At 38.5% G+C, this 24,300-nt stretch overlaps 1 protein-coding gene across 1 annotated transcript in view; it reads right to left on the reverse strand.

Moving 5' to 3' along the window:
• The window catches only part of LOC116729186 (membrane-associated guanylate kinase, WW and PDZ domain-containing protein 2-like), a 158,220-nt gene that overhangs the window by 61,309 nt on the left and 72,611 nt on the right, over positions 1-24,300 (reverse strand). The window contains 8 exon segments of the mRNA XM_032577559.1: positions 3,681-3,712; positions 11,522-11,690; positions 13,300-13,431; positions 13,433-13,830; positions 18,444-18,459; positions 18,461-18,627; positions 19,112-19,233; positions 21,580-21,637. Of these exon segments, the coding sequence (XP_032433450.1) occupies positions 3,681-3,712; positions 11,522-11,690; positions 13,300-13,431; positions 13,433-13,830; positions 18,444-18,459; positions 18,461-18,627; positions 19,112-19,233; positions 21,580-21,637 (1,094 nt within the window).

Consider the following 24,300-nt stretch of genomic DNA (forward strand, 5'->3'; position numbering starts at 1 on the left):
GCAGATCGGTCGATGCGTCGAGGAGATACAACCCATGTATTAACTTAGGGGGCGCAGTGGAGCCAAATTACATTTCAAACCCGTTGGGCTCTTTAGAGGTGAACAAAGGTCATACATATCCAGTTTGGCGCCAATCGGATGATCCATGCCTGAATAAGAGCCAAACGTATGCATATGGCGAGGGACTGATATTCGCCATTTGGCCACGGCCACACGGTTCAGCCAGCAGCGAGCATTGACAGAGTTTATCATCCGAATCATCTTGATTAGGTCAAGAGAGCCATAAACAGAGCTTTCTAAGTAAAAAAACGGTACTTCCTGTTCTGAGGGGGCGGGGCTTAGATGACGTCATAATATGATGACATAGGGTCGTCAAGGATCCCACCAGGGTCACTCGTGCAAAGTTTGGTGCAGAAGCTATCGACCGTTCACAGTAAAATACAAGACTTCCTGTTGTCAGAGGGCGTGGCCTACGTGATGTCATCATTTGACCATTGGATATTATTCTACACCCGAGGATGATCAATAACTCAAACTTTGGTGTCTCTGTCAGTTTTTGTGTTAGAATTACAAATTATTTAATTTTTTCCTCTATAATTCAACATTGAACTGTCATTCCGTAGGGCAATGCTGCCCTCTGGTGTCGAATTACTGAAATTACTGAAATAGTTTCATTATTTCAGTAATTCGACACCAGAGGGCAGCATTGCCCTACACATGACAAAGCCCTTTGTATTACACAGTCGATCAAAATTGAACTCTGTCATTCCGTAGGGCAATGCTGCCCTCTGGTGTCGAATTACTGAAATTACTGAAATAGTTTCATTATTTCAGTAATTCGACACCAGAGGGCAGCATTGCCCTACACATGACAAAATAATCCCCTCTGTAATTGACTGTGTAACATATAACACAGTCAATCACAGGGGATCTTTGAGCCTTGCTAACCCCCCTTCAACATGCTCCAAAACTCACCAATTTGATAACTTTAAATCAAACATGCCTTATGATCAGACTGACCAAGTTTGAAGTCGATCAATCGAAATCCCTAGGAGGAGTTTGATCAAATACGAAGGCTGTAAACGTCAAAATCGAGGTCAAATGAACTTCAATCTAAAATGGCCGACTTCCTGTTGGGTTTAGAGCATGGCTCCAAGAGACTTTTTTGTACGTCCTGACAAGATACACATGTGTACCAAGTTTCGTAATTCTAAGCTAAAGCATGGCTTGGGGCTGATTTTTTGAAATATTCTAGGGGGCGACATAGAGAAATTAGGCCACGCCCACCAAATTTTGTTATGAATTCCTGTTGGCGGGTCAATAAGGATCCATCCTAGTGAGTTTGGAGCAGCTCACCCCGAAACTGTGGAATTCAGAGCCAAACGAAATTTGACGGCGTTCGCAACGCCGCCACGCCCACCTGCTTCATCGCAGCCGGTCGGGGTTGGAATCCACAACACACCAACATGTCTTCTGTCTCTGGACACAGTTTCATGTTGATTAGGTCAAAGGGCTAAGATAGCGACCGTTCACAGTAAAACATGACACTTCCTGTTCTCAGGGGGCGTGGCCTACGTAAAAAAATAATTTCACCACAGGGTATTTTAGGACACCCGATGACGATCAATCCCAAAAAGTTTGGTCCCTCTATGTGTTTTTGTATAGGAAATATAAGAGTTTCGTGTTTCATGGCGAGTAGGTGAACTTTGACCCCTGGTAACCCCCCTTCAGCAAGCTCATACAGTCACCAATTTGATAACTTTAAATCAAACATGCCTTGTGATCAGACTGACCAAGTTTGAAGTCGATCAATCGAAATCCCTAGGAGGAGTTCGATCAAATACAAAGGCTGTAAACGTCAAAATCGAGGTCAAATGAACTTCAATCTAAAATGGCCGACTTCCTGTTGGGTTTAGAGCATGGCTCCAGGAGACTTTTTTGTACGTCCTGACAAGATACACATGTGTACCAAGTTTCGTAATTCTAGGATAAAGCATGGCTTGGGGCTGTTCATTTAAAATACTCTAGGGGTCGCTATAGAAAAATTAGGCCACGCCCACCAAATATCGCTATGGATTCCTGTTCGGGGATGGATAAGGATCCATCCTAGTGAGTTTGGAGCAGCTCACCCCGAAACTGTGGAATTCAGAGCCAAACGAAATTCGATGGCGTTCGCAACGCCGCCACGCCCACCTGCTTCATCGCAGCCGGTCGGGGTTGGAATCCACAACACACCAACATGTCTTCTGTCTCTGGACACAGTTTCATGTTGATTAGGTCAAAGGGCTAAGATAGCGACCGTTCACAGTAAAACATGACACTTCCTGTTCTCAGGGGGCGTGGCCTACGTAAAAAAATAATTTCACCACAGGATATTTTAGGACACCCGATGACAATCAATCAATGAAAGTTTGGTCCCTCTCTGTGTTTTTGTATAGGAAATATAAGAGTTTCGTGTTTCATGGCGAGTAGGTGAACTTTGACCCCTGCTAACCCCCCTTCAACATGCTCCAAAACTCACCAATTTGATAACTTTAAATCAGACATGCCTTATGATCAGACTGACCAAGTTTGAAGCCGATCAATCAAAATCCCTAGGAGGAGTTCGATCAAATACGAAGGCTGTAAACGTCAAAATCGAGGTAAAAAATGGACTTTCAATACAAAATGGCCGACTTCCTGTGATAGTTGGCTTATAACATTAAATGTAAGTTCTGAGTCTTTTGGTGAGCTCTACAAGTGTACCAAATTTCATGTCTCTACGATGAAGTACGTTCATACCATTGTGTCAACAGAAAATTGCTAGTTGCTGCCGTTGAGCAATTTTTTTTGCGATTTTTGTGACAACCTTAAAATTCAAAATTTTGAATTTTTCTAGTCGCGACCGCCAAGTTTGGTGAGTTTTTGAATATGATAAAGCCCCCAAAAAGGCAATTCATTTGGGTGGAAGAATAATAAGAATAATAATAATAATAAACAGCACAGATACAATAGGCCTTCGCAGCGCTTTGCTGCTCGGGCCTAATAAACAGTACAGATACAATAGGCCTTCGCAGCGCTTTGCTGCTCGGGCCTAATAAGAAACAGTACAGATACAATAGGCCTTCGCAGCGCTTTGCTGCTCGGGCCTAATAATAAACAGTACAGATACAATAGGCCTTCGCAGCGCTTTGCTGCTCGGGCCTAATAATAATAATAAACAGCACAGATACAATAGGCCTTCGCAGCGCTTTGCTGCTCGGGCCTAATAATAATAAACAGTACAGATACAATAGGCCTTCGCAGCGCTTTGCTGCTCGGGCCTAACTATGTGGATGGTGGTAGATGTGCAGACAATCATACATTTATAAATATTCTTCTTTATAGACCTAAATGACGTGTATTTTTAAGTTTCTTATTAATTGGCAAATAAGCAACACTAATATAAAAAGGTTTTGCTTTAGCCTTTATAAACAGAGTTGGCTAAAACTGATTGTTTTACTCTAGACCTTTGTAAAAGGCTTCAAAATATAATTAATCTATGAAATGTGTAATTGTTGTATTTAGTTTTATTTTTATAGATTTTTTTCAGATCAATCTTTTGTACATTTGCTTTCTTTCTATCTTTTATTCTTTGAACTGATTATGTTTTTAATTGTTTTTATTAGTAGTATTTAGTTAGTTAGTTAGTAGTAACGTACTTGTTTGGACGCCTTCCATGGGGAGATGTGACCTGTGGGAAACGAAAAAGAAAAATCTGCTTACAGAAAATAAACAGACATGATTTGTTACAATGTTACAAAATAAAATCTATGTATAAATAAGTAGATAAGAGAGCGATAAACAAGCAAAACCCTTTTTTGTTTGGAAAGTAACAAAATATCTCGGTGATGATTTCGAGTTTGTGTCACTTCCCCTAAACAATTTTTGCCGTTGCGTTTGTTTTCAACATTTTTACATCATTAGCTGTAGGCCCGAAGCACGCACTCCCAACCACAAGAACACACACTTTTCTCTGCAAGTCGCTTTTCATCTGCATAAAAGAAGCAGGAAGAGCTATATCACAACAACACACCCATGAACACAGCTCCCTTGTGACTCTGAATCTAAGGGATACAGTCCATTTGTGCTGCTAAGACCCAAATACATACATTTAGATGTGCAGCAGCTGCCTTGTACAAAATCCCACTGCATCTGAAACTCCACTCTCATGGACTGAAATACATAAACCTTCTCCTAAAGCTCCACTCCTGCATGAATCCTTTAGCGGAGATGGGTGCCTGTGTAAAATCCCTCGGAGAATTCAAGTAGTTAATATTTATTAAGTTTATGACATTTCACGAAAAATGTCAGGGAGCACTAAGAGGAATATATTCCTGGAATGACTCTCCAACTACATCTGCTTGCGCTAAAGCTACAATCCAGCTTTATCCTGTAAAATCAGCCAATTACATGAGAAATAACTTGTCACCTACAGAACAAAATACCACTGTCAGTTTGTTTTGTAAATTGTTATCTAATTAAAATATAAAAGCACACAAAGCAAACTCATCAGGAATCCTGATTCAGTTTTATGATTTCTTTCTTCAAAAGTGCTTATTTGTGTTTTGCAAACTGTAGAACATTGTTTGATCTGCATAAAGGAGAAGGAATAAGACTCATGGAGGAAGGTTGAGAACAGAGCTGAATTCGACAGATTTCACTAATACAGATATAAAGATTAAGATCTAATAAATAAATGTGATTTGTGGCCATATGTTTCTTGGACTGTCACCTTGCCTTGTTTTTTATTTGCTTCATAAATAACCACAGATTGACCCAAAAACCTCATTCACTCAGTTCTATTGAAATTACTTTTCAAGTCCTGATAAGTAATTTCAAGTTTCCTGCATCACCTGCGTAAAAAAGCTGATCAGAAACCAAAAACGGAGAAGCTGCTCAGTAAAGTTTAGGTACTAGTAGATTGTCTACTTTGATAAATCCATATTGGGGCATCATTTTAGGCAACCAGAAAAAAACAGGTACACTGATGACGCTCAGATGATAATTTCTTCAATGTTTCCGAAGGGTGCTAAATTAAAATGTCCTTTCAAACATCCCAGGTTTTTTATAGACTGAGATGTTTTGATCATCTCTAGTAAAAAATGTAAAACACTTTGATCAAACTTGAATAGGGTAGTTTTTCACCAAACAGAGATTCTCTAAATCACATTCTAAGACGTATGAAAAATAGTTTTTGTGAAAACACAAAAAGGCATTTTCAGAACCTCCTTAAATTGAGACGAGCACAAACGGTGTAATACATGCAAGTCAAACCTTCCCTGAATTATTCTACAATTAAGCTTTTACTCTGTTCGTGAAAACAAAAAATATGGATTCTTCTTGCCACAAAATTATTCATGAAATCTCGTCTCGTCTTCTCTTTGTGAGCCCAAAATAATTACCATAATGGATTGTCTTGTTCCAGGATGTTCATCAACACATCTAATTTAAGGTGTTAAGAGCCTGAAACAGCGAAGCAGCAGCAGAAAGTCAATATGATGATGTAAAAGCTTGAGTGATGATGACAGCAGCTCAGTTTACATTTGAATAATTAAACGGTAACTTTAAAAAGGAATATCAATCGGTATGTACCAGTTAAAGTTCAGAAGAAAATCAATGTCATTGCACTATTTATCTAGATCTAAAGGTCATTTAGGTGAGATTGTTCTGATGCACAGAGAAATCAGCTGATGACCAGAAACGGCTTCATTTTAGGTCAATCGCCCAGTGAGCGTCCAGTCGGACACTCAATAATCCGTCACTATTCCAACCAAATAACGCAGCAAACCTGGTGCCAACAGGCTGCCCTGACAACACCGCTGCTGGGTGAAGGTTATTAGTGAAGCAGAATAAATGTCAGCTATTATTCTATCAAGTGTTTTACATTAAAGCACAGAGACTTTTAAAAGGAACTGCATTTTCTATGACATGTTGAGACATGTCTGCTGTTTATTCTGGCAGAGAAAAGGCAAGAGAGAGTTAGACTTTTAGGAGACATCAAGACAATCGAACAAATTAGAGAACTATTTGATCAGCTTGAGCTTTAAATGTGACAAAAACATCCAGGATTTGGAAATTTTGCTACTTTGGGGAATGCACAGCGAGGTAGATGTTTTACTTACGCTAACTTGATGCTAAAGCCAGATTAAAACATTTCAAGTCATTTCAGCTTAGATTTTTGAATTTAGTGAAATTCTCAGCTTCATTAACCAGCTGTTGGTTTCTGCTATCATTGTTTTGTTGTCAGAGAAAACAAAAGTTTATAGGAAAGGGAATGCAATCAATGAATAAATGTCTCGTTGATTTTCTTGTCTCACGAGAGTTAATTTGTATCCATCTTGTCTATGACATATAATTTATTGGCTCTTTAGCATTGAACAGGCACATTAATATTACAACAAGATTTTAATGACACATTTCTGATAATTATCGAGTCACTAAGTGATGTATTTCATCCTTTTCAAAAAGAAAAGTAGTAAACAAATGACTTTATTCTTGGTTATGAATTCACATGTTTTTCTCTTTCCGACTGTTTGCTTGACCTCTTGTTTGAAATAAATACACAAAATAAATACAAATGACTATTTAAAAAGATGAATAATAACATTTTTTGCTTTTTATGACGGAAATTAGTCGGAAGCCAAATTTTTGTCACAGACATTAAAGGGGAGGAGAAAGAAGATGAGAAAGATGACAAAAGCATGGTTTTCTGTGAGTTGTAAAGATGAACGCAGGTTTAGGGAGCGCTATCCGTGGTGCTGCAGTGATTTGGCGACAGAGGGGGAGCTCAGCAGGAAGCTGGGAGTGATAACTGCGTTCAGCAGGGAATACAGGCCTTCAGGGAGGCTTTAAGGATTTCTAATAACTCATTCTCAGGAAACTTTCCTTAACGATTCAGCGAACAAAACGACTATCGGCCACAAGTTAATTGTCCGTTCATATTAAAGAGGAACATTGTCCTCACAGTTGCATGTCAGCTTAATTTAAATGCAAATACAATTCACCGGCATATGTGCGGGGTGTGTGGCACGCTCGCGCGAATGCTGATGAATTACAAATGAGTGACTTCCAAAGAGTCATCGTGTGGCTTCCCTCACAAGTCAGCGGTCAAGCCGTCTGGCAGGCTGGGCCTCAGACTCGCCCGCTGGGTTCTGGATGAACTTCAGGTTCGTTCCGATTGGCTCGAGCAGCTCGGCACCTTCTCCTTCCACTCTGCCTCCAAACGCATCCTGATTGGTGCTGCAAAACGCTTCAGATATGTGGTTGGCTCGGATTTGGGCTGGGATGTCAGGGGACGGAGCTGCGAACACGACCAGAGCTCAGCAGAACGCTGGCAGAGCGCCCACACTACGGCGAAGCAGTCACACAGAAACACACAGCCACACATGAAGAAGACCAACACAGAGTCTCTGTTCTGAGAGACAAAACAGCAACACTGAAGTCGCAGGATGTCATCTTTTTTTTTTTTTTTTTACTCACTAAATAGTGATCTGCAGATTAACTCCAGCAGAAACATGAATGATTGTAAAGAAGTTCCTTTTGTTTCAGGCTGATGACTCTCCACAGAGTGCAGGTTTCTTAAGTCTTCATGTGAAAAATACAAATCTTTAGCTGATGAATTCAAAGTAGAGATGGAGACATTGCCATCATTACTTTTGGAAAGTTCCTTATGTTTTACTTCGCTGCAACAATTGTGACCGCATCAACTTTCAGCTGCATTTCTGGCTGCTTTGTGCTCAGTTTTGTTCTTGAATGATGGAGTTTTTATTTAAAATATTTCTGGATTTCAGTCATGAAAATTAATTAAACTAACCTGAACACAACAGAAAATGAAATATTACAGTAATTATGATATATGTCCTTTAAGATTTACATGAGTAACATCAGTAGATTAACAAAATAATTTAACAACATACTAATTTGCTTAAGTTAGAACTAAAAACTTAAGTAGATTAAAAATAATCTGTTTTGGTTCTGAAATGTAAGTCTATGGCTTTTACAACAATACAAACTATATAACAAGACATAGTGATATAAGAAGTGATGAGATAAGTTGTCACAAAATAAAATTTAAGACAAAAAATAAACAATCTAAACATATTCTAGACTATCAGACTTTAATATGGGATGAATGAATCAAGACTTCAAGAACTTGGAGAAACCTGGATAAAATTTCTCTTTAGGATTCATCATGGCGTTAACCATAAACGACTTAATATTAACTATAATTCTTGAATCCAATAAATGCACATATGTATACACAGACTGAAACCTGAAAACAAGACTGCAAGAAAATGAAATATCTTTAAAAATCTGATATTAATTTGTTTTGTTTTTTTTCTTTGGGAATTATAAAATTGACTGTGAAATATCACTACATTCCTTAACCCACCACCAGGGGGCAGACACCAGCTCTGCTAATTAGAAGATGCTCAAGCAGCATGACATTAGCTCTGTGTTGCTCATGTCTACATGTAAGCATGCAGCTGCACACACTGCTGCATTTTCTGCTTCTGCATGAAACATTAGAATCATTTGTTCTCATCACATCATTTTAATTAGCTCTAATGCAGCCGGAGTACAGAGTGTGAGCAAACGTTTGGTTCATGTTGGGTTTGCTCGGCTGTGCAGAAGTTTGGTGCTTTAATAACTCTGCCGTAAAATAAGCGAACCAGCTCTTATATTAGGTATTAGTATCGCTCAGCGCTCATGTCTTTGATGGCTTCTCAAAGTCTAAATAATAATTCCAGTCACACATAAATTAATTAAAACCTGAGATGCATGTTAGAGTGATTACTTTCATCCCTAATTAAATACAATCCATGAAAAGAGTGATGCAAACAAGAGTCTACAATTTACCCCTTTATTATACTGATACCATCTGAGAAACAATGCAAATGAACTTCTCTACTGGCAGTCAACCCCAGAGAAACCAAAGTCAAAGGGAAAACGAGAATTTAAAGAAAAGAGATTGCTTCTTTGTGCTTTAACTCTGGAGTTTGTGCATTGCTCCACAGATTACTCCGTGTGGTTAAAAATGTGTGTTTGTCAGATGGCCAGAGGCTGAATATTATCACCAGACTAAGGAAATTATCAAGTCAAATTCTGACCTTTGACCAGAGAATAGAATGTAGAATCGGTGCGAGTGCACACGTCAAACAAATAAAGACGATGAGTTTAAGTTTCTTTGGAGGAGACAGAAAAAAATGGTCAGAATATTTCCATTTAAGCTTCCGTGGAGTGAAAACCTGTTTTCCCTTGAAATATTTCCAAAGAACGATCGAAGTCTCATCTTTGTTTTATGCTTAGATTGTTGCTCAATGTGCAGAATATCTTAAAGACCATTCTGTGCAGGAGCAGCTCATCACTTTGTGTTCTTGTCTCGTTTCAACTATTCCCAACCCAGCATCGCACCATGATGGACTTGAACGCAAAAATAAAAGAATAATGTTGCATGACTCCAGTCGGCCAAGTTCTTTCACAACACTCAGAAGTCTGTCTTTGTGAGCTCTGCAGGGATTTAGGCTCAAAACATTTCATTATAACTACTGCAGGAAGGTTCCTACACATTGTTCATGTCCAGATTCCATAGTTTTAAGTATTTCACGTATCTCTGTTAATTTATTTACTGTAGATGCTTCTGTTAGGGTCACAGTTTAAATTAAAAAATCTACAAAAACCAGATGAAGGGATGGGATGATGGAACAATCAGCAACATTTAGACAAATTTAACAGATATTTAAGTCTGGAAAGCATTTAAATCATATTTTGGACACTTTTTCCAGAGCGCAGAGGAACCCAGTGCATTTATTATAAAGACGGTTTCTCCCTGTGGGACTGAAACTGCTTTCCTGACAACAACAAAGAGACTTTAACTCCCACTGCAACCCTCTAGCTTGTTTTACATTTAATATTCTGTATCTTTAAACAGCTACTACAACATGACAAGAGTAATAAAGCCCAAGCAGTCACAATACATTTGATATTTGCAATAAATTCTCTCAGCAAAGCAGCACAAAAAAAACAAACTATTAATTTTACAGTAGTTTATTTCTCTTGATCAATACAACAAAATGTTTTGAAGAACTTTATGTATTGTTCTTAGGAATCGGTAATCTTAATTATTTAATATTGCAGAGGCAAAATCTCATTTACAGACTTTCAGACAGTCTAAAATGAAAAAGAGCTTCAGAGACTTGAATGTGTAAAAAAATAAACAGTTGTCAAAATGATCCTAATCAAACAGTATTTTGCTCTCCCGGCTCTCACTGTTACCTCTGCTTGACTCCTCTCTCGCCAAGCAGCAGCTGGGGTTGAAGACGCTCCATAAAATGACGCAGGAGGATCACAAGCCAGCACATATTTAGCTGTAAGACGCTCCAGATCTGGACTCTTTCCTAATTTTGCTAAAGTCATCTTGGCATATGAAATCTCCAAAGCAGCCAATTGTGATTTAAATTATTTGGGGTATTTTTCTCTCTTCCATCATTCCTCCTTCTGTCAAATACAGATTAAATACTCAAAAGTTGATAAAATGTCAAGAGAAATGAAGTTAACCTCCCACATTTAAGATATTGATAAACAAACCTAAAAACTTATGACTACTGCTTTTTAACCCCTAACTAGCAATTTGGATCTTTTATGATTTTGAGTTGAATATTGATGTGACATATATGAACTCTTTTGCTGCAAAAATCTGTAAATGCATAAAAATGTACCTGACCTGTTAGCAGTCATATACAAAAGGCTTAATTTAATTTTCTCAGAATAATGACAGTTTGATTTGTCGTGTGTTTGCTGTTATTTAACGTTTGTTGCCTTGTGAAACTATTCATGCCAATTAAGTTTTTCACATTTTATCATGTCACCACCAACAACCTTCACATGTTTTACTGAGACAGACCAACACAAAGTAGTGAATATTTGTAAAGTTATTTTATTTCTTAATATTTGTAATGTGAACTTTCACCACAGTTTCAAGTATTTTGGACATTTAAGACATTTTCTTTTAGCTTCATCCATTTTCTCATCAAATGCCACAGAGGAGCATCCCCACAGCATATTAAAGGTGTTAAGATATATTAGTTAAATATTGGTTTATTTGTGGTGACTCATGTTATCATTGCAAAATTCCCCAACACAGCTGCATATTTTCGAACGGTTATCTAATATTGTGCCGCAATACAACAAACTTTATTTAGGAGTATCAGAGCTAAGAGGGCTGAAAGTAAATGCATCTTTCCATTTTACTGTCATATAACCTGTTTCGTGTTCGTCATCACATAAAATCCAAATAAAAACTATTGAGCTTTATGTTTGTAATGTGACAAAGTGCAGAAATATTCAAGGAGTGTGAATAAGTTCGTAAGGCAACGTCCCGAATTTCAAGGCTCAGTAAGGAAGGAATGTTCTTCAGAGTATGAAAAGAAGCTGTATTTTATTTGATCATTAATGAGTCTAAAGCACAAACTAAAAAGAAAACATCTATAATAAGTCTGACCTGTTCCTGCTCTCTGTATGAGGAGTGTTGCCTCTGCGCCCACTGGACACTCTTTGAGCATCTCCACCACTCGTCCGTGTCCCGCTGAAGCCACCGGCTGCTGGTTCACCTCCAGGATCAGGTCTCCTTCGATCAGGCCCGATGCGCCTTGTGAACCAGGCTCCAACACCTGCACCCCGGCAGCAACACATCTGCCCATCACTCGCTTGAAATGCGTCATTAATACGAAAAAACTAACAAAAATACCCGATCCGCATCAGTCGTGGTCCTCAGAGTTCTCTGCTCTGCATGTTTTACATCTTTTCCCAGCTTCATCACACCTGGTTCAAACATGAAACATGAAGTTGAATCTGATGAGATGGTGCTGAGGTGTCAGGGTGTGTTGGAGCAGGAAAACATTTAGAATATGAAGGGCAGTGGAAAATCCCAAATAATCAATAAATTTCCCTCATCTTCCTAGGAGAACATTTGAACAGACCAGCAGAGATGCAGCACAGAAGCTGGGAGAGGAACTTATTTCTCCAGGAAAGATACAAACTATACATTCATCTTCACTCAGCAAATTACTGCTATATATCTGAATTATTATATAGGGAAAAAAAACAACCACCTACATACATTTTCTCATTTGAACAGAAATAAAATGTTGTTTGCTTTACCTCCATTGCATGTTTCGATGTGATTGGGGAGCTTTTTGATAAAGAAAACTGTCATTGTTTGAACATGCCCAGAAATAAATCTATATTTTACAGCAGGGGCATTATTTCCCAATGCAAATAAAAAAAAATCAACAAGGTTGGGAAAATCTATTTTTTAATCTCAGACCAATTAAGAAATAATTGGTCTGACACTTCCCGCAAATTTTAGCAATTGCTATTAGATACATGAATACTGAAGTATTTTTGTAATTTATGCTTTACTTTTTTAGCAGACAGTTTGGTAATCTTTACTGGGACTTAAACTGAAACAGCTTTGGTCAGATATTCAGGTTCCCCAGTTGCTTTTGGCATGAAACAATAATCAATAAGAGGAAAAGATGCTCATTAAGCACAGAGGAGAATGTATGATGGTGTGGGCTCCTCTCTTCTCTGTTTCCACCGCATTAACTATTTAAAAAACCATAAGATCTTGAATAAAGATGTGGGGAGCTTTGTCATTAAACTATAAGTGTTTATTATAATGTTTTGATTAAAAACATGGTTGCATCAGCGCAGTACACGGTTCGCCTGACACAAAATCAACCAGTAAAGTCTTCAAACTTAAGTCCTGATTTTTTCCACTGTGTTACTTGGTTTGTTAAAACAGAAAAAATACATAAAATGGCATAAAAAGTTTAAAGAGAAGTAGGTTTTGGTGATTATTCACAGCTAAGAAGCAAATCTAATAAATAATGCAATGAAAGCACTTTTTTTCTGCATCCAGTTTTCAAAGTATGAGGGTATAATTTTTTTCCAGACCTTTCTATTTATCATTTAAAATTCAAACTCTGTCTAAAATATAGCCTTATTATTTGAGGCTGTTGTAGGAATGATTTTCCTTCCTTGGGTTTCTTCACCAAATCAAAGGCAACTTTTTATTTTAACTCAGCTTTATGTTTACTCATAACTTCATAACTATCTTAGACTTCACTCGATGTTTCAGAAAGATCTTGAGAAGGAAGATTTTAATCTCAATTAGGTCATTCCTGGTAACATTAAGGCTAAGTCAAAAAAGAATCTAATAATATTTGAATAATTAAGAATATTAAAGGAATAAAAGAAGGAGATGGTACACATCACCTGTTTAACTCGCTGCCCGGTCGGACTGTCTGCGATTGTGAACCCGAAACCTTCTGCACCTTTCACCATCGTCACCGTCAGCAGCTCTGGTCCTTGTCCCGTTGCCCCGGCAACACCAGCCGCCCCAGACGAAGGCCATAGAGACATTATCATCGCGCGGCGTGTGTGCGGACGCCGAACCGGGCGTGGTGGGCGGCAGCGACGAGCCATCCAGATGAGTGTCCCCGGGGTGAGAGGCTCCGGCCTGCGCCAGAGCCTGAGGGGGTAGCTGGGAGCTCAGCGACAGATACTCCAGGTAGGGGTCGTAGCTGCCGCGCCCGTTCACCACCAGTGGGCGGTGCTCCAGTCCGATGGGCGTGAGGGAGGCGCTCGCTGCAGCGTTCGGGTCCTCGGGGTCGAAGGGCAGCGGATATCCTCGACAGAGCACAAGCGTAACACTCTGACCAATCGGTACGGACTGGAAGAGCTTCACAACATCGGCGTGAGTCGTGCCGAGCACACAGATGTCATTAATGTAGACGATGACGTCCCCTGAAGAAGAAGGAAAGAACTGTGAGAGCAGCTCTAGTCACACTGGAGGCGGTTTTATGTCTCACAAACCACATGCTTTAGTGTCAGTGCTTCAGTGTGACACACTGTGCTCTGAAAAGTACAACTTGTCACAGTCTGTTGCCATTAAATCTCCATGGGATCAGAACAGGGAGCAGCGGAACATAGAGGAAGTAGACTCTCCCTTGAAAGAGCCACAAAGGAACATCGTATCACCTGCCTGCTGCTGACGGTGATCTGCTGCAGATGAGAGGGACAGACACTTAAGGACTGAATGAAAGCAGCAGACATTTGCAGAAAAATGGCCTACACTGAATAAGGAAATCTATAGACCTCTACACTTAGAACAATTAGAGATAAATTCCTTTTAATGGTTCAGAGACAATGTCAGTCAGCTGTTTACAATGGATAAAGATAACAAATTCATATAGACATTGTTCCTTGTTAAAAAACATCCATTTGTAATATATTTCTACCTCAAAAAACAATTTGTTGGCTACTAGAGGAGCACCACCTCTTGCTCTCTGTTTACTTCTGTAAAGTGTTCAGCACTTTACAGAAAAACACCATTAAACCCTCAGGTAATTTACACTTTTCTTCTGTTGAAATAGTACATTTTTGATAAATTACTTATGTTAATATTTCTTTGTTTACACTGATCATATTTGGACCCTTTGTTCAGATTCTGGTACTTCCAGGACAGTGTGGGAGGCACTGAACTGGATCACTGTGTAGGACCAAATTGATGGTTTTTGTTTCTGTACAGCATTGCTTATTCTCTTTACAAAGAATAAGCAATCTTTATTATATATAGCAAATCACTATATTAAGTGATTTACTCTGCAAAACATTTAGTTGTGTAAACAAGTTTATATATTTTATTAATAATCTTATTCCTGTTTCATTGTTTAATTTTGTTTGATTTAACATATTTTTCAATAAAAGAGGCTAATAAGTTCCAGGTTTCTTTTCTGTATAAAACCAAAACGATTTTGGCAACTGAGAGCCAACTACAGCAGAAAAGAAAATGTCAGAAAATAAAATCCACTAATAAGAAACTCAGTGTAATCTTACAGTAAATTTGGTCAGCTGGGGAAACCTGGGAAGGTTCATGATGGTTCTGTGCTTTCTCAACTAGATGACAATGGCATTGTGGTTTTACGCAAAAACTAAGAAATGTCATATTAAACCCAACTTTGTTTCTTCTCTGTTCTTGAATAAATTTAGATTAGGAAAATGATTTCTTGCCTACTTTATGCTGCCCAACAGGTTCCAAGTGCTTCCTTGACTCTATTGGTCAGACATTTATCATTGCTGCGCGCTGACTGGTGAAAATGAAGCGGAAAATGCTAATCATAGCTAATTTATTAATCAAAAAGAGGGACAATTTTTATCTACATGCGGCCAGGTCTGTTTAAATGGCTTTTTTTTTTACTCTTATTAAATGTTACGAAACATTTAAAATCTGATAGAAAAAGAAAAAAATAGAAGAAATCTGGAAGGAGCCAAATAGTTTTTCGCTCCACTGGAAATCAGTTATGGATTATCATATATCATCAGAACCTCATAGCTTCCTTTGCTTAGGAAGCTGTAATATTTCACAGTTAAAAGTGACAGTGTAGTGACAAATGCATCTGCCTCAAATACTTTATTTTACACTGCTGCACACACACACACACATATATACCCACACCAGACATGTCAAATCCTCAATCATGCACAATCCCTGAGAGCAATGCCACACAGCCAAATAGGCCAGCTAATCTCAGTCAGAGGGTGTCTGCATGAGTCCCTGCATGTGAAAGTGTGAGCTAGTGCAGCTCTGGCAATGTCACAGAGTGGAGACGAGCAAATTGGAGAGAAAAGGGGAAAAAAAATCAGAACAGAGAGCAAGGCTGACAGACCAGGATGGAGGGATAAAGAGAGAAAATGTAAAGGGGAGAAAAAGAAAACAGACAAAAACACGCAGAGGATGAAGACGGAGGGGGAAGCATCAGACGACACGGTTAGATAAGGCAGCTCAATAAAGAGCAAACTTAAAGGGAAAGAGGGAGACAGAGATAAAATAAATAAAGAGAAATAGATAAAACAGGAACAATGAGAGCAGCAGAGAGAAAGATTTAGAAATTTGCTCTGAATGAGACATTTAGACACCAGCCGCGCCAGGCATGAGGCCAACAACAAACAGTTTGCGCCTACAGCTTTAAAAGTCTGCACCAAGGTTAAGCCTCCACCGGTTATTGTTTCTGTAAACTCAGCCTAAATCACATACATAAAGAGCTTATGTATGAACCTAGCGAACGCTCTTGTAGGCATCCGTATCCATAAAGAGTCTGCAGTTCACAAGCAGGCAGAGGAGGATTTCATGTGTTGCTCAGGGAGAATCCAAATGAAAACACGCTGGTTAATGTTGGGTCTGTAACTCAATGATCCTCATGAGAAGATACCGCCTCTTGTGCTGAGTCTGAATCTCATGTGGTTTTAAGATTCAGGGGATTAATACTACACAAGCGGGCAATTTAGTGTTAACTCTTTGTGTGTATTATTTTTGATAATACCTCCCATTTTTCACCAGCAGTGGAACTCAGGAAACAGAAACAGATCCTATAATGAAGGTGTTGCTCGAGATTCAACCAATAAAGTTTCAGTCTTTTATTACCAGAGCAGAGAGAGAAAAGAAAGCGTGCAGGGAAACTAAAGTTCATGCCTGGAAGGGAAGCAAAGGCTCAAATATGGGGCGCCCTGAATATGCTTCCATGAATATTTCTGCAGATAACAAACCTCTGAGCACAGTTTATCATTTCCTGTAATTTCTATTCTGTTAAGAGTAGATTTTAAGAAACATCTCATAAACTGGAATATTTTGGCGAAACTTTAGCAAGAGAAAATGAAATAAGGAAAGTTGTCCAAATATTAATTCTCCTTGAACTTTTTCAGAATTCAGTCAGACAGCTCACCTGTAAATGTTTAAATTCATCTTCATTAGCCAATAAAGACACAGTCATGCCTGTCAGGGAGAGATGAGTTCATCCCTATTGCCTGAGCATGTGCATGTCAGCAAGTGAGGAAAGGATTGTTTAACTCTGACCCCACCCTACCACCTAAGGGGTGCTGAGGTGTTGAGAAAAAGCAAGGTAAAGATGGCAGCAGCAGCAGCAAACAGATTTCATCAGGAGGTTTCGCTGCTTAGATAGATCTCCAAAATTATTAGGGGAGGAAGGTTGACATATTCTGCACAATGTGTGAAAGATCAGGTGTGAAGCGGCAGCAGCACAACAGCCTGACCTCATCATCACATCATGTTTGTGATATTACATCCACAGGCTTTGGTAATGTTCATGACAGCTGTATTTTTACTGGGGAGGCAGTTTTTCTGGTCCGCTCTTTGAGGGCAGCTGGTCCTGACCGGGTCTCTGCAGCCACCATCAGATGACGTGCAGAACAGTTCGATGGCTCTTGTCTCCACAAAGCTATTTACCTAGGAGCTCAGGCTTTTCTAGACCCCAGCATGTGTTACAGCAGTAACTTAAAAGACAAAACATCTCTCTGTAAAGGAATGAGAACGGACATTATGTATTTTCCGCCACTTTATGCCACAGTAAAGTAACAATACTACCTTCAGTTGCTTCTGAAAATGCTCTATATATCAAAAACAACTTCACAGAAACTTTGATCATAGCCATATCTGATGCCTTAAAATTGGCCTCTGTCTCTTTAAGAAGCTCCTGTCCGTTCCGACGCTCTGAGTGGATTTCTTGTTACTTTCAATGATTGAATGTAGTAGTCAGTTGTAATCGGTAGTATGGATAATAAGATATTTATTTATTTATTAATTTTTTAAAGGCATTTTAAAGGAGAAACATGAGCAGACTAGCTTTGTGCAGAACTGCACTGCATTTTAACCCTTTGGAGATGCTCATTTTCTCATTTTAATTCTGTGGTGATCAAGTCCGATGTTGGAGAGATGATATCCTGCTACTTTTAGATGCGTCTCTTTTCCAGCACTGAAGAAGAACTGGGTTTGAACATACCTGTTTTAATTATTTGAGCAACTGGTTAGTATTTGAAGAAACTAACCAGGGCGCTGGTCATGCAAGAAGCACCGACCACCACCGCAGTATTACACAGAAAAGTACAAACAAGCAACACCATGACCCAAATCCTCCTGCACAAAAAGCTTTGAGCAAAAATTTCAAAACAGTAAGCTGTTTTGAAAACTGTTGATCAAGAAAATATTTAAATGAATTGATCTGGACGTTCAAAGAGTCCTTGTATTGTTGGCGGATTTTGTGACCTCTGCCAGCTAAAACTAAAGCATTATTATAGCAGATGATGGAAAAGCGTTGTGACAGCGCAGCATCAATATTTACTTGGCATCGATGCGCTCGGCTCGACGGACAGTGAAATTAAACTTCTGGCAGGAAAATCTACTTCATATACTCGTCTATGGCAAGAACCCAAAGTCCATCATGGCTACGTGTCAGTACCACGATGCCACACTTAAACATCTCTATAAATACATCAATCCAGCAGGAGAAGCTGTTTTTAGTTTTCTTACACATCAAACCAGTTTCCATTACGCATCCAGTCATTACCTGTGTCCATTTTCCCAGTCCTGAGCGGCGGGTCCGTCTGGTATAACACTCTTCACTTGCAGGAACTCGTCGGGCTCGTCGCCTCCAATAATCGTGAAGCCAAATCCCATGTTGCTCTTCTGCAGGGCCGTGGACAGGAAGGTGCCCTTCAGCTGGGTCGGGTCCCTCGTAAACAACGGCTTTTCTACATTCAGAGACAAGCTTTTTGTTAAATTTCACATCTTCTCTGCTGTCAAAACCAGCAAGCATTTGTTTTGCCACATCAAAACAAATAATTTTGTTTTAATTTTTGCATTAAATAAAATCCGGAGTTCATCTACAATGCGTTTCCCTGCTAAGCGGACTCTCAGATCAAGCAGAACGCAACGTGTTGGGTTCATATGTCGTCACATTTATGCCTGGATTGACCGGCCGGGGGCCTCGGGGTGAGAATGTTCTCCTATTGCATGAACGTCCCCCGATCTCCAGCCAACCCTGCGCAGCACATTGTGACATCTGCCTCATCTGGTGCATATGAAACTGCAAACTCTTAGGGGTAGTTCAGGATAACTCAAAGGGCCCGTTTTGGCAGGAAACACTCAAAATTAGCAACTTCATTTTGAACAGCTCATATTGGGTCTATGTTGTTGTATGAGCAGGGTCTCCATTAGGTGATGTTGGGATCATACCTCTGTATATTGTGGGTAAAGGCAGAGCAGAGAGTCCCTGGCTCTGCATCTGTCTCTGCTGCTCCAGACGTCTCTTGGCTTCAAGGACTGGATTTTCAAACTGAGTCCTTCGATTGATGTGACTGAAAATACAGGGCATCATTAGAATGAACAGAAAATCCTTTAGAGATGCTCTGTCAGCCGTAAAAAAGCAAGATAAAAGCACAGCTCTGGAATAAAAACTTGATTAGAAGGTAGGGAATCATAAATAAGAATATAACACTTCAGACTGCTGGATTCGACTCCCTGGAGATTCATTAACAGTCACTTTTATTAGAAGTCTCGGTAAAGATATGTTAAATTTTTTTTATTTTATTAGCATAATCTCACATTGAAAATTTGAGAAATCTTCCAACAATCATTTAAAAACCTTTATTTTTATCAGGAAGGTTAAAAATAGCAGCGTAAATGTCTCTTCTGCAGCTCTGTTCAGATTTTCAGCTAACTTTACTCCATGTTCTACTTCAGTTCACTTATGACATCATAGAAAACATGAGAGAAATTATGAAACCAGTTTAAAACCAGCTAATAGGTTTGCCATAAGTTGTTGAAATGGCTTTAAAATATTTATAAAGTTTGCCTAAAATGTGCACAAATGTTCTCCTGCTTAAAAGAAACCATTTTTGAAAGAACATGTATTTAATAAAACACACATGCACACATTTAATTTTCTAAGTCAAAGGCAAATAGTAGCACAGATAAATGTCAATAGAGATTTCAATTATTCATATTTCATAATAAAATTAGAACCAGAGCATTGGAAAAAAAAAATTAAATAATAATTCTTACATAATAGAAGATAATGGAAAATCTTCTGAATGAGGTAAATATAGTCAAAGATGAAAAATTACACTCAACAAATTTTAGATTTAGATATTCAGTAGATTGAAAAGTAAAAACCAAAGCAGCTGCAGCAGCTCAAAGAAATCACTCCAGGATTTCGTCCATCTTGGTTACTGCTGTGGGGAATTTTTTGGGCTCACTTTATTTTGCAGAAATTCATTGGAGGTTGAGGGATTATGTTTATCCTCAACTAATTGAAGGTCCTGCCTCAACATTTTCATTAGACTGGAGTCCGGACTTAGGACTAAGCTATTCGAGAAACCTCTAAAATATGGTTCCATATCCATATTTGCTGCCATGCTGTGGATTGTTGTGCTTTTCATGAACAAACTTTGTTTGTCGGACAGATGGTCTCACATTTGACTCCTGAATACTTTGGTTTGCAGAAGGGTTCATGCTGAACTCCATGACTGAAAGCTGTCCAACTATTGCAGCTCTTAAAGCAGCTCTTCACAACCAAACTTTACAGCCAACACGAGGTGTTTTACTCTGACATGTTATTTGACTTTCACCAACTGTGGACTTCAGCTTTATGACCAAATTTCTCATGTAGTTCTGGTCACACTGCTCCACAAGCAGCTTTGAAAAATCAAAGAGAGCTTGCCATTGTTTTTAGCTCTTGCAGGTTTCTTTATTACATGCTCCTCCAATGTCCTTCTGGACGCAAACAAATAAAAGCTCTTTTGCTGTAGAAATATTATACAGTAGCACATTTTCTTGTTTTTTTTTTTATATATGTGGTTATCAGGATTTATATGCATAAATCGTGAAGTTTTAACTGGTTTTCATTGTTGTAGTATTTTTACCAAAAATTGCCACCGATATTGATCCATATAGTTTTTTGTGCAAAGTTTTTTGTAAATAAATTGCTTCACCCGAGTTCCCTGGGATACAAAAGATTGTAATGTATCCAATATTTGGTCTGTATGTTTTTTTCTTTTGCTGTTATGAAAGCCATTCTTATCCGTCCAGACCATACATATACAATATTTATGACAGCTAGTAGAAAACACTGAAACATTTTCAACAGAAATCAACACCGGTGAATAAAAAAAAAAAAACAACTCAAATTTAAGTGGTTGTGTGTTAGAATATGCATTAATAATTGTCTCAAATATATTAGAAACACAGATTGCTTTGTTTAGTTTATTGGGAATATGAAGGAATATTTCACCAGTAAGAAAGCAATTAGTGCCACTCTTAAGATGCAACCCGAGGGTCTGGGATGAAGCTCTTGTGCGTTTTGTAATAACTCTTCGCTTTGCACAGTTTGGCCTCAGGGTGAACTTGAGAGGATGCCCACTCCTGGGAATGTTTTGCACTAGTTAACCTTTCAATAACAGTCCTTTTTGGATATTTTAAAAACAAATTACAGAAAAAATGACAGATGATGGGCATTAAAACATTTACTTCATATTCTGGCTTTACATACAATACTGTGTATAAGTAATTATGGTTTAATTACTTACACAGAGTGATTATAAGGACATGCTTTTAACCAGAATAGTCTCTTTTTTTCAGATGGACATTATAACAGTGTATTCCCTGTTTTATTATCAAGCAGGGTAATAAAACTGTCAACTTACTCGACGTAGTAGCTGCCGTAGATGGGGTCGTCTATTTTCTCCCAACCATAAGGCAGTTCTGAGACAAAGAAGAACAGAGACAAAAGAGAAATGCTATTAGTATTTTCAGAGAGCAGAAGAAGGAAGCTAGGCACTAAATTGAACCACTCAGAGGAGACAACATGACTCTCAGGGCTCGCAGCCACAGCAGATGCTCCCAAAGCACCTTTTAGTAGACAGGCAACCCTTCGATCTGCAGCAGCGGCTTCTTTACGGCGACAGGAATCACAACAAAGAGCCGTTACAAAGAAGGGAGGAAGGAAAACAACAATCTGTCTTCTTTTTTTCTTTGTGCTCATTTTTTATTGTGCACACAACAACACTATGGCCAAATACCCCCACAGAACTACTTCCTGTTTGTGATTTTCTTCCACACACCCACTCCTTTTCGCCTTTGATGGTTCCTGTGGATGCTTTGTTAATTGTCTGCTCCACTCCTACTTCTTATTTGTTTCATCCTTGTGTCATCGAGTCTTTTTTAAGTCTCTGCTTCTTGTAAAAGACACCACAAGACCTCCTGAACTCTGACGCTTATTACTCTAAATTACAAGTGACACTCAAAGACACAGACCCATTTAAGAAATTAGAATATTATTGGAAAGTCAATCTTTTTCAGAAATATTCTTACTAAGTGAAGCACATTCATTCAGCTTTATTTCTGTTAATAATGATTTTCTGCTAAGTCGATGAAAACATGACATTTAAAACTAGAATATTATACCAGACCAATAAAGAAACAATTTTTAATACAGAATTGTACCCTTAATGAAAAGTATGTTTAATAACTACTTCAAGACTAAAAGGTACTTTTAATCTGATAAATGGGCCTCGTCAGATCAAATTTATTAAATACAACTGAGGTTTTCAAATCCCTTGAAAACTTGGGTGTTCAATCACACTAAAACCACAAACTCCACTGTATTTCAATGTCATCTAATGTTACAGACCAACACAGAAGTGCATAATTGTGAACAAGATGATACATAGTTTTTAAAACCTGAAGGTTTTCACGTACTTTCAGGCCCTCTAAGTCACGATTCAATGCAACTGCAACTCTTTCTAATGCCTTTACTCAGCTATAGACTGAGATTCTTGACTGTTCGTCTTAGAAAAATATCTCAAGCTCAAATCCACCAATATTCAAGTTTTCCAACAGATTCTCCGTTAGTCCTTTGACAGGGCCATTGCAACACAAGAAAGAATATGCCTGACATTTTAGGTCTGGCTCTTCCCTAGAAGATTTTTACCTCCATTCTTGTTTCCATCAACTCTAACCAAATTTCCTGCCTCTGCTGAAGAAAACTATCCCCACAGCATTATGCTGCCTCCAACGTGTTCCGTTGTGTCCTGTCTATGTTTGTCCACTTAACCGTTTTCTAAATGGTTGAGTAAGAGTGTAAATAGGACTTCCTGTGACGTTCTTTTAGCAAAGCTCTTCACAAAACTCATTATTTCACCTCTGCAGGTCATCCAGAGCTACAACAGGCCACTTGCTTCAGCTTAAAAATGTTATTTAACCTTAATTTCACCAAAACAAATCCCATTAAGATTAAAAATTTCTTTTGCAAGGCTGGCCGGTCATGCTTTTTATTTTCAGATTGAATTGTTTCACAACTTGCTCCTACATTAAACTTCCTCACTAGTGTATTCCTTGGTTTTGTCTTGTTGTTGTTTTACATTAATATTCTCTAACAAACCTTTGACACCTTCACTGAAGAGCTGGATAAATAAAAGATAAAATTTACAGACCTGTAAATTAAAATTTTTAATGCAGAGACATTTAGTTGCACTGGATTTTATTTGGGGGCGTCAAAGCGACGCTTATTTGGAAACTTTGTAGATCAGGCCCCAAGTTGCAATGAAATCTTTCTGCAGTATTTGAATTAAAAAAAAGAACATTTTTTAACCTACATTGTGGTGCCTCTCATCAAGCTTTTATACAAAGAAGTGGCCTTGTAAATCAGCTGAAGCTACAGGAAAAAGCCCAGTTTCCCTCATTAGCTCAAGCTTTTTCAGAAACTCACATAAAGATGTTGTATTTCTGATCAACATTCATCAGCAACTGCTTGTGAAGTGTTGATCTTCTTTCTCACACTGCCACATTAAGTCACTCTCGTGTCCTGTACTTCACAGTTTAACTTTGACAGAAAATAACTGCAGATGGACAAACACAATGTATCACACAGACTGTAAAAGCAGGAAAATGCACCAACTCTGAGTCACGAAGGATTTAGATTGACCTCAGCTCAGTACGGACATTCAATTACACACACAAATACACACGTACAAAATCTATAAACGTAAAGCAGAACTGACAACTTTGGGGGTAAGAATGGGAGTAATGGACTCATTAGGAAGAGGAAGTGATGCGATGCAGAAGAGTTGCTACTGGTTTCTGCTTCATAATGTTGCTTTTCAGCTATCTGGCTTTCTGAATAAAATCACAGTTTTAACAGCGGTTATGGATGCTTTTGGCATTTTTCTCACTCTATAATATCTAAAAGGATCAAGGCCAGGGATTATTTATAATCTTCTTTTATTGTGTAAACAATTACCCTTTAATAATTAACCCAACATACTAAGCAACCGTTTGCAGCACTGTAGCCGCAATCACATGATTTTTTTAAATTTTGGCATATATTTAGACACATTTAAAGACACATTTCATGTGGGTCTAAGTGT

This window comes from Xiphophorus hellerii, chromosome 2 (genome assembly GCF_003331165.1).
Source record: "Xiphophorus hellerii strain 12219 chromosome 2, Xiphophorus_hellerii-4.1, whole genome shotgun sequence".
NCBI classification, from domain to species: Eukaryota; Metazoa; Chordata; class Actinopteri; order Cyprinodontiformes; family Poeciliidae; genus Xiphophorus; species Xiphophorus hellerii.